General features: G+C 38.4%; 2 protein-coding genes across 12 annotated transcripts in view; both read right to left on the bottom strand.

The window, feature by feature from the left end:
- The window catches only part of clocka (clock circadian regulator a), a 42,177-nt gene extending 38,004 nt beyond the window's left edge, over positions 1-4,173 (bottom strand). For 2 of the 7 annotated variants that reach the window (XR_011692329.1, XM_071486888.1), the window contains exon 1: positions 3,263-3,835. The gene's annotated coding sequence lies outside the window, so the exon portion shown is untranslated. The other 5 variants (XM_071486891.1, XM_071486893.1, XM_071486894.1 and 2 more) reach the window with 5 other exon arrangements.
- A 1,862-nt stretch (positions 4,174-6,035) lies between these two features.
- nmu (neuromedin U) lies at positions 6,036-11,505 on the bottom strand. 5 transcript variants are annotated; one of them, XM_071487364.1, is made up of 10 exons: positions 11,119-11,505; positions 10,008-10,063; positions 9,845-9,892; positions 9,665-9,718; positions 9,517-9,546; positions 9,312-9,362; positions 8,077-8,151; positions 7,260-7,313; positions 7,115-7,157; positions 6,036-6,251 (listed from the first exon to the last, which is right to left on the bottom strand). In XM_071487364.1, the coding sequence occupies exons 1-9, from the start codon at positions 11,267-11,269 to the stop codon at positions 7,122-7,124; spliced, it is 555 nt and encodes a 184-aa protein (XP_071343465.1). In that variant the 5' UTR covers positions 11,270-11,505; the 3' UTR covers positions 6,036-6,251; positions 7,115-7,121. The 5 variants fall into 5 exon arrangements, with proteins under 5 accessions (XP_071343465.1, XP_071343464.1, XP_071343467.1 ...); XM_071487363.1 differs by having other exon boundaries at positions 8,062-8,151; XM_071487366.1 differs by lacking the exon at positions 9,312-9,362.
- Between the last annotated feature and the right edge of the window lie 310 nt (positions 11,506-11,815).

Here is an 11,815-nt window from a genome sequence, read left to right on the forward strand (position 1 = left end):
AGAAAACACAAACACAAAGGGTGTAAAGAAATTGAGTTTTCTGCATGTAAATCTCTTACATGACTGTGGTTGCTGTAGCATGTGAAATTTCTCACCAGTGGTCATGACCAGAAGTCATTCTTTAAACAGAATGAATTTACAGTTTTCATACAAAGCCACTGTAGTATGCTCCAGGTGGTCATGATGACACAGACATTGAGTCAAATGCTGACTACTGCAATTTACAGACTTCCACTGTCATTAACAGGTCTCTCATTGGTAAGAAGTGTGTCACTCTGTTGGAGCTGGGTATTGTTTTCAATATCAGTACTAATACTCACCTGACTCTGATACCGATTCTTAACAATACTTTTTTGATACCAATTTTATTAAATCCATTTTAACAAAAATTACAATACACATTACAAATTTAAGTTTGATGTCAGTTTTGCTTTTAAGCTCTTATTAGATTTTGGTCCAAGCATGCTGCATGCTTATTGGCTCACTGACGCTGATGAGATTTACTCATTTACACCTTAAATTTGGCATCAAATGATGAGGCGTTTTACCATCCCCAATAATATCAAACCAAATCGGCAGCAGCAGCACCAGCAGCAGTACCACCATTTCTTATCAGTCCACTGAATGACTTAAACTGCCTGCATTAGTCCAAAGGCAGAGAACATCACCCAGGCTCCTCTGTCAGGGAACAGCCAGACATGACAGGCGTGTAGTAATTACATTATTAGGCGTAGCATGTAATAATGTAATCTGTAAGTGTTCTTTCTCATTCTTGATGGTGTTTTCAGTTGCACCCCCAAGAAAACAAACTTGCCACTGCTCTACTGCCAATTTTGCCCTCTATTTAGAACAGCTATATAATACACGTAAACTGTAAAGCTGTAAACATGTAAGCAGTTCAGATTTCATTATAAACTTAGAGAAACATGTCAAACTTGCTAAACTTGTGTAAAAGATTTCAAGCAACAGTAAAACATACGGGTAAGCAGCAGTAATAACAAGCAGAGACACTACAGATTTGCAGAGCGAGAGGGAGAGAGAGGGAGAGAGAGGGAAACAGAGGGTCCCCGTTTCCTCTCCTCACCTGCAGCGAGGCATAACACCAGCAACAAAAAAGGTGTCAAAGTGTTTTTCCATGCTCCACTAACAGCTCCAACAACTGTGTGTGTGTGTGTATAAATACATCTGGAAGGTATTATTAATTAACAATGCCCTCTTTAAGGGTATCATTCTCTACTGTGGTTGTTTTTCATTTTTACAATCACCTAGGGCTGATTAACATTGTAAAAAAAAAAAAAAAAATACATATATACATATATATATATATATACATATATATATATATATATATATATATAAATACTGACACAGAATTTCTTATAGAGAGGTTTAACCTAAACAAATCATATGGGGAGTTGTTAAAAGCTTTTACCACATTAGACTCCATGATAACTATTTATCAGCTTGCATTCTCAATTATTTAGGAAATGATTTTGATTGACTTCAACTCAAATCATTTCAAACTATTACAATGACAGATGATAAATGATAAATACTGATGTATAGCTCCAAGTGACTTTAATACAGTCCAATACAGTGTGGAGAACCATTTTGACATCCTTTCCTAACAGACTTGTATTTTTATAGAAAAGATTCCATCTTGTAACAAACTTCAGGCAAGGGCTGAACAACTCAACAAAATATTATCAAAATTGTAATATGGCCAAGTGCAATATCCAAGGAGGAGCTGCAATTTTTTGATAAAAGGTAAAACGTGTCACAACAAACCATAAGTGAAGCAGTGTGGTGCTACAGAGTAGCCCCGATCTACGAGTCATATTCTCCAGACAGAAAGGAACATGCTTGTTTGTTACATATGCTGCATATATCTTTTTCAGTGAACATGAAATGCAAAAATGACCAACCTGACTGAAATCATGACTCATATTGCAAACACAATATCTGCCAAAAATAATCGCATTGATCAAATTACTGCACTGGGTACTGCACCAGACCACATCAAACCATGTGGCATTTAGACTGAATCAAACTGTACAAACTCAAAGGACTTTAATGGCATCTTATTACTTAAGCTGTACACAAATGTATATTCAAACATGTGTCAGAAGGAGAAATACTCTTCACTAGTACTTGCTTCAGTTCACTCATGGAAACCAAGAAGTTCCAACATGAGCCTGATTCAGATTCAATATGGCCATTTCAGCCTTTTTTCTCAATAATTTAGGATGGCAAACTCTTGCTAATGGAAATACAGAGGATCTCGTCTTGGCACCCTATTCTGATTATATCAAAAATCAAATTTAAACTTTATTTCAAAACAGGAGGCAGACACCACTTTTACACATTTGTTTCACATGTAAGAGGCTGCTTCACAAATAAGACATCTCTGATCGCCACATCAGCTCATATGATTGTGGTCCAAATTACTCATACCTTAGACAAGGTGTAGAGTGTTGTTGGGATATCTGTGGACACGCCTGACAGGTAGAACAACAAATGAAGTGACTGTGATGAATGAGGAGCAGCAGAATAGACATATGCGAAAACAAGGCTGGAAATTGCGAGTGAAACGCAGTTGCCACAGATTAGTTGCCAGTAATTAACACCAGGGAAAAACAGACAGACATACCCTTAAAAGGAGACAGTAGATGTTGGAAAGACTAAGCCGGTGAGACATGTGTGGTTTTCAGGTATGTAAGGTCCGCTGAACTACTGTCAGCCTTCAAGTGACGAGCCCAGGCACAGGACATCTATCCTCCTGTCACCCTGCTGCCGGTGATACCGGCCGGCAAACCGGGCAGTGATTGCTAGAGGGCTAACGCCACCTAGCTTGCTTGCTAACGTCAATTACACACACAAAACTAAAACTTTACAGATTGGCACACTTACTGCGACATGAGACAGACACTGTCGAGGCACCCTTATCCGTAAAAAATTAAACACTTGTTATTTTCCCACAGGCTAGCGACTTTGCAGTGTAGTGTAGCGACCGTTCAACTCGTCTGCAACAACGTACTGTACGCTGTATGTCAACCCACTTTTAGCCGGAGCTAGCTAGCTAACGTTCAGCATTAGATAAGAATGTGGGTCACCGGGCCTCTGGCCAGTCTCCGTCACCAAACAAGCAAAAGCAACGCTGTTCCGTTTGCGGCTTCACGCCTGTCAATAGCACACAGAGAGGCGGCAGTTACAAACGATACGAACACGGAGCGGAGTTCACCGGCAGAGATGTCACACTTACCCCGAACAGTCTCCCTTTTCATCGGGATATCCCTGCACCCAGTGGCGCTGCTGACGGTTGACTGCGCAGGGCTGAGGCAGACTGACTGAAGTTGGAAGTGGAGCCAAAAGGGCCTAATGCTGTACTCTAGATAACACATATGCCTGTTAAAAGGAGGTTGTCAACTTCCAGATTTTGGCAGAGTACCTGGGTTGGACATTCACACTCAGGTACCCACGTTATGTTCTGTCATAAAGTAGTTTTTGTTTTTTTAAGGTGTTACATTGTAAAATCTGACAGGTTAGACCGAACCACTTGTGGAAAGAAAAAAATAAAAACTATTCAACTGGAGCTTTTTTCCTCTTTGGGCAAATGTTTTTGGCTATAAATAACGCAACATAATACATTAAATTGCATTACATTTACTCATTTGACAGACGCTTTTATCCAAAGTGAAGATACTATGGTACTATATGATCTGGATGTCTCATTGGCCCCATTGCAGCCGCTGTTTAGAGGAAAAAAAGTGCTTTTGTGTAATAGAAGGGGTTTTAGCATAAAAAAAATTAACATTAATTCCACCTGAGTGAGATTTAAAAAAAAATGTCTGTATATAAACTCCAGACATTTTTCAAAATGTTTGTATATGAATTCAAGACATTTTTACGATTAAATAAATATCCCAAATCCCATTTGGAATATATTTTATAGCATCATAGGTTTATAATTCGTATTTTATGCTTGATTGCTTTATGCTACCACACAGTTAGACTCCTTGTTATTGCAGCCTTATCACCTTTTTTTAATTCAGTTAATTTAGTCGTTGAATAGAGAAATACCTTTCTTTTCTCTGCCCTTTAGAAGAGGATTAATTGTTCATCGTATTGTTTTAATGTTTCCCCCATCTCTGGCGTGGTACTCATCACCATGGCAACAGCCGAAGTAGCTGGAGCTGCAATACCATTTCCGGCCACATGAATGGAGTCGAGGAGCAGGTGGCGCTGTTCCGATATTTTGGCGATGGGGAGATAAAAAGAACGAATTTTAATTTTAGTGTTTGGAAATCGTAATTTACCGTGCATATTTATTATCTTTATTATTTCTTACACTGTAGATATTCCTTAATTATCCCACAGTCTGACGAATTATAGAGTCTAAACCCAAATTTTGCATACCATCTCTACATTTACTGATGATGTTGATTGATTTACATACATCCAATGCGAATTGTTATTGTATGATTTTGCATTCACATGTATATCTCTTTTCATACTTTTTATTTATATGTTCATATTTTTCTGTTTCCACAGTTGTGAAACAATATTCTTCAGTCAAACTGTCAACAACCTTGTTCTCAGGTCATTTGAGTAACATTGAGCGCTCAGAGGAAACAGCCTTACAATAATGATTGAAGTCCAGCACGAAGTGTTGCAGTGGTAAAACTTTATTGTGAGAACACATTGTTTTTTATGGTGAAATCACCGTTTGTGGCTGGAAACACCAGCGCTCCATCTTGATGAGGATGTTGGGACACGGCCAAGAATTGTTCACATTCAGTGCGGTGGGTGGTGCAGCTGTGGTGCAGCTGAACCATTAAAGAACTGCTGCCATACTGAGGGTAACACACAAAATACTAACAATTTCACTCTCTTTAATCTTTCTGTACCTGCTTGGATCTTTGTTTATACTGTATGAACCATCCGGATTAGGGTTGCTATGTTGGGCTGAGGTCAGAATTACCAGACAGGCAGAGCAGGAATCTCACCTCCTTGACATGAACTAAACAAATCTACATCTTAGGATTCATCTGCTTATCGTGCCAATAAAGGTGATCTGTACTTTACAAGGGTAATGCATCATATTTAAGCCAACATATACAAAGCAAAAAGAGGAACAACATTTGAATCTTTCTTCAGCCATACTTTACATACTACTATATATTAATATAACTGAAACCACCAAATACTTATGTGTTAGAAAGACATCCCAACTTGAACTGGTGGAGGATGGCGACATCTACTGTCGATAACAATAATTACACATTCAGACTCAGTTTTAAATGGGATCACATTAGACACTTTCAAAAATCTTGATAGCAATCATAACTCAAGAAGAGAAATGCAGAAATAGAATAAATAAGTAAATTCAGAGGAGCTGTTGAGGAGAATTCTCTGTTGTGGGGATTATGAATCTACAAGCGACTGTTTCTGATTTTTCATTATAAGGGTGTTGCACTGGGTCTTATTCCCTTTTAAAGATGTGTGATTATTTGGTCAGGCTTGTTTTTTTCAGAGCATCCCTAATGTAAACCAACAAAAAACATAGTTAATAATAATAATAATAATAATAATAATAATAATAATAACAATCCTATGGCCCGTGTTCTTAGTTGCTTTACTTGTTCAGTAATTCCTCACTTTTTGAGTATATTTTGAAAGATGATAGTTCACATAAAAGATGCAAGAATTCTCCTATCATCTAATATAGAGACTTAAAAGAACTACAATAATATATACAGTTCTTATTTTATTTTAGTTTTAATCATTAAAAAATAATAAAATAGAAAATACTTGTGCTTACAGTTATGTGTATCTTTTTCTACATTTTATATTAAATGAATACTTCAATGAGGTTTAAGTATACCTGATTTGTGGTTTATTTTTCAATTCAATGCAACTTTGTAATGTTTCTCTGTTCATGCATACAGTATATTTTTTTTATGCTTTTTCCAGATGCAATGAAAAATTCTTGTTTATATGAAACAGTGTGTAACAAATCAAACTTAACACCTGACCACATTATAGCATTTTAATGCAAATGACAAACATATAACACAAAATAAAATATGGACAAATGACTAGTATTTTAATTATATTCTTTGTGTACATTCAGACATCACTATACAACAGTGGCAGAGGGCTGTGGTTAAAGTCTGGATCACTCAGTCGTGGTGCAGCGGCTCGGGTCTCGGTGTCTGTCGTCACTCTACTAAGCTTCATGGGTGGAGACTCTAATGCACATTAATACACACAATTAGATGACTACAAGAACACACACTCATCTCTGACATTATAACGCTGTAAAAACATGCTGTTAACAGACTATAGTTTTCTATAGTCCTACCAGTCACCACTGTCATAGGGATCATGGTGACACTGTATGAAAATTACTGGTTTGGGAAGCAAGGATTAAACATATTTTTTCATTTCTAAGAATTAAGGTCATCCCCAGAATTATTAATATAGCATTATTATATGAAAAAAGTGTCTCAAAATAACAATTACAACAACAATTAAATTGGCACAACTCACTCAACCCTTAATAAATAAAACAGGCATAATATATGAATGTAATCATTTCCACAATAGCCACTAGTGCACATATTAGATGTTAAAAAGGGACTCTTTAAAAATGACATGCTGTTGAGGAGAATTTGTTAGGATTCTTAAGATTACGTATTTCTCAGACACTGGAATAGATGATTCAGAAAGTTAACTACTACACATTAGCTACAGGTTGATTATGATGTGAAAATAAAATCCTGATATGCACAGGACTGCTGTCCTTTAAATGTAGTAATTTGCACCTTTGTGAACCATGGCGTACATGAAAATGACATTTTTTGATACTGTAGTTGTATTTGTGCAACTACTAACTACATTGAAAGGAAAGGCTATAATAAATTTTAAAAATTGGGGTAAGGAAATACATTAAGTCATAAGTAAGACTAGCCTTTGTTTTATCAAAAGAAAAATTGTAAACTAATAATTTGTGTATATTCTCTTAAATCTTCAATCACCATTGTATGTGTCTGTTTAAGACTGTGTCCATAAATGTTAAGTTGAAAAGCAAAAGACAAAAAAATATATGTACCTTTAATTTACTCATATTCCAAAGATCGTCGTCCATTTCGTGGCTGCAAGCGCAAACAAAATTTTATTGAAAGTTCATCATCATCATCATCTAGTGGAAGTTTTTTTTTTCTTTAATTTTATATCCTGCCAAAAAATGTTCATACCCGATACAGGAAGTAACCTCTGCTCTGGATTCCACCAGGTCCCTGGAGTTCAGCCTATATAGACGAAAAAAACCACAGAATTTAAGTGTTGCTACAATTCTCCTCCACCAACAAAAACCAGCAGCACACACACACACACACACACACACACACACACACACTCAAACATTCACATTTTCCAAAACAAACACTGTCAACGTGTCTAGCTCACAGTTCCTCTGTGTCCACTTTGTGAATGTCAGCGCTTGATAGCAATGAGGGATAAGTTCACCTGTCAGCTGCACTAATTTTAGACCATAATTACTGCCAGCTTGGGAAAGAACAACTAATGTAGACTGAGTTCGCACAGAGTGAGGAGAGCTGCACAATATGAATCAGTGTTATTGACTTACAAGCTCAGGAAGGGGAAAACATACGTTGCAGAATGCGGAGTACACATTTCAATATTTGCTACAAACATACAAAAGTACTATGCACTAATGCACTTAAATGCTGCAGTTGTATAAATTTCCAGCCATCAGTTCCTTCTGTAGTTTCAACAAAGGATCATTTTGCAGTTGAGAGATTTTAATACATTCTGTAGCTAATGACTTTCCATTTTTATCATCAGTAATTGTCAAAAGAAATCACACACCACAGGATTTCATGTGAGTTTTCATGACTGATTGCACACAGTTTATTGTAGCTGAAAAACAAAGCATCTTGATTTCCGATACCTTTGTTTCAATCAATAAATCAGTGGTCATGGGATTACTCCGTAAAGCAAAAAAAAAAACCCCAAAAAAGTGAAAGGAGAACTGACATGGGTGGTACATACGCGCATCGAGAGTCCTCTCTCTCTTCTGTTACCAAGTTGAGAAACTAGATGCAGGAGAGGGTGCAACAGAGGGGTCTGACAAACACACACAAACACACACAGAGCCAGACACACAAAGATGAATAAAGAAAGTACAGAATATGGAGTGTACACAGGCAAAGAGCGAAACACTGTTTCCCTCTATTTGACACACAGGAGCATGCAACAGACATGCAAACATAGTACAAGTGCTTCCAGCTATTTCTTCATCACAGACTCATTTTCAGTGTTTTGAGAAACATGTGACTCTGCATTATTTAACACAGCAGTGATGGAGGAGCAGGAGACAAAATAGCTTCATATTTCATTGAAGGAATATGTTTTGTTGTGGCAATTGAATGTGCGTCCTGGGATGTTTTGTGGGCTTGTAGGCTCCATTGAGCATGAATTGCACGAAAAGGATAACAAATACAACGCATGAAAATAATCATAACTTCTGTCACATGGAGTCTGATGCTAGAGAATGTAAATAGTTCACTCTGCTTTTATCACAGGTGCAGAGAAAGAGCTCTTTGCATCTTTTGTAGTTTCAACTGATGCATATTTAATCATCAAAATGTATGTCAGTGTTTAGCTTCCCTCATCATTGCGTAGGAATATCAAGCGCTGTGCACGCATTTCTGAGTCCTACTATGATGTCTCTGCAACTTTTATCTTGTTTCTTGGTCGACATGTGTGTGGTCCAGTGGGTGGGACAGACAGGGGAGGGGCAAACACAGCTCAAGTTCTCATGCAGCTAAGAAGTAAAGCTGGCTGTGGAGCCGTGCTGTTGCCTCCACAGAATGTTGCTGGTTTGTGAGAATATAAGCACCTGACATGCAGAGCACACAAGCAGTTAAAGCAGTGCATGATTTCATTTTATATTTGTGTATATTAGGACCGTGTGTGTGTGTGTGTGTGTGTGTGTGTGTGTGTTTGTGCATGTCTATGTTTCAGTATTTGTGCTGTCATTTTTACATTAACCTGTGGCGGTAAATTTGCATTTTGGTTTGGTGTGTGGATACTTTACACAGCTTCTTTCATTGCCTGACCTACAACAGCTCAGTTAGACTGTTGGCTTTACTCGTCTATTCCGCTGCACATGTCTCAAAGTGCAACACTTACGCATGAAGTGCAGTCGTACAACAGCGTGAAGGTGCTTTCTTAGGTCAAGCAACATACTGTAGCGGTGCAGATTCATCCTTTGACTTACTCACCATCCTCTGTGACAAGGCAGAACCTTTTGGTCTAGAGTAATGAAATAAGAACTGCAAATACAGTGCATGGTGTTGAAAAAAAAAACAACACTTGTACACACAAAAACAAGCCAACACAAATTTGTCATTAGGTTTAATGTCTGTATGGGTCCAGTCTAATCGTTTCAGGGGAAATACTTCACATGGAAAAACAGGTTGGACTTACCCTTTTACTGTTTTCTCGCACTTTCAGCTCCTGAGAAGACAAAAAGATGTCACTATTCACTGATTTACTCATGTGGACTCACGTGCAAGGAGCACTTTAACTTATGAGCTTTCTCCGAGTGAAAGAGTTTAATGTGAGTGTGAGGTACCTTAGACTTCTGAACCAGCATCAAGACACAGAGATCCCCTAAGACATCAGATGCCTGGTAGAGAGAAGAATTGAAAAGAGCTAAATTGTTTTAAATAAATAAATGAATAAACATACTCTGAACATTTAATGTGTTTTAAAGAAATATAGAAGACTCCAGACAGAGTCACACCTCACTCACCCAGAACTTCAGGTCTGCAGAGAGGTAGGATGAGCACACAGCATCGATCTGTGGAGCAATACAGAGGATGATGAGGAGTGAGTAAAGAAAGAAAGAAAGAAAGAAAGAAAGAAAGAAAGAAAGAAAGAAAGAAAGAAAGAAAGAAAGGTATGGTGCTGCATACCTGGCTGAGTAGCTGCCTCTGCTCTGTTGTGGCTTGCTGAAGTTCTGCTGGAGCACCTTTTGTTTCATGCAACAACAACACAGTTAATACTGAAGCTGAAATGACTTGAGACACCAGCTGCTGTTTTAATATCATCCTCACAACACATTAACACGTGACAACAGTCGTTCATTTTCATTGACAGAACTCCGCTGCTGCAGAAGCCCCTCTGCTGTACCATGATGACGAACATGAGCTCCTGTGCGGCTGCTTTGTTGATGCTCTGCTTTGACATGATCACAGTGGGTGTCCATTAGCAGGGGTGAAAGCTTTGCTATAAAACACGGAGGAAGTTAATGTCCATCATGTTGATGTGAGATTACTGCCTGGTGGATTTCCGCTTTTTCATAGATTCATGAATTAAAACTAGACCTTCATCAAGTCTTCTACTTTTCAGAGTGCCATTTTTCTGCAGGGAAACTAGTCATCAGCATGCAGTATTGATAATGAATCTCAAAGCTCATGAGCCAATGCAAACATCACTTTGACGTTATCAGGGGAAGAGACTGTCAATCTGCATATTCAAACATTTCAATCACTGCTGACATTGTGCCAGTTAGCAGACACATCAAATCAGAGGCTGCAAGATCAGAGTGGAGCTCCTGCCCGCAAATATTTTGCCAAACTGTCTCATCTAGTTCGATGTCAAATCACTTCAGAACGACAAACATGGATGGATGGCTAGACAGATTAAAAATCTTTATAATTGGAATGTAGAATTGGTCAGCACACTGACGCACATATTAGTCACATATGGAAGTGCAGTATTTTTTAAAATGAGAAACATTGTAAGCTCTTGATTTAAAATGAATTAAGAATTAACCTCTCATCTCTCCATTCATTCATACATTCACATAATCGTATAAAAGTATGAGTCAAACTATAGCAAAACTATAAATGTCAGTTAATATATAGTTAATAATATATCACTACGTTTATCTTATACTGTAGTAAAAACTAATGTGTAGCAATGACTTAAAAGTAACACTAGATAGATCGATAGATCATATCTAGCTAAAGTTAAAACAAATAAAAACTTGTAAAAAGAGATAGAGCAGTGGCTCTAACTCACTTGTGCAGACTGGTATGGTGAGGATGAGCAGGGCTGTGAGGGTGAAGCTGGCCGTGCTGAGCGGACTCATGGCGCTGCTGCTGCTGAGGCTGTGCGGGCTGCTGGAGGCTCCGCGCTGCGCAGGCTGGCTCTGACTCTGGAAGGTCCTCATCTCTCTCCTTCTTCTCCTTCTCCTTCTTCTTCTTCTCTTGTCGGTTGTGTCCGCTTGACTTCCTGCTCTTCTGAGAGTTTCTGTCTCAAGTCACAGAAATATGAAGGCTCGTGTCACTCACACGTACACCCTCCACGCGCGTCGCCGGGGCGCGCGCTCGTGAAGTTATGAGGTGTGAGGTGGACCTCGCGCTGAGTGGGGTGTGAGTTCCCGCCACTCGCCGGCAGCTGGTTAGAGCTCAGTCTAATCCACTGAGTTTAGTTTCACTCATTTAGCCTTGTTGTTGTGTCAGAGATTTAAATCGTGATATTTTTGGCGGCTGTGTCTGTGTTGTTGGACTGTGGGCTATTACATTGGTATGTGTGGGTATAATTTCACACCACTCCTTTGGAGAAAATTGTCTTCAATGGGCCAATTTTTCAGCAGCTACACTTTTATAGATTTGACTCTTTTCTTGAAAGGCCGTGTTGGCACATACATGTGCTCTCACCATCTTTTTTTCTTTTTTTACTCTGCTGTTGAAGCTTCACAAAGAAATTCATTCAA

The sequence above is a fragment of the Trachinotus anak genome, unplaced genomic scaffold, assembly GCF_046630095.1.
Source record: "Trachinotus anak isolate AG129_WGS33_773 ecotype Australia unplaced genomic scaffold, CSIRO_AGI_Tana_v1 ptg000010l, whole genome shotgun sequence".
In the NCBI taxonomy this organism is placed as follows: Eukaryota; Metazoa; Chordata; class Actinopteri; order Carangiformes; family Carangidae; genus Trachinotus; species Trachinotus anak.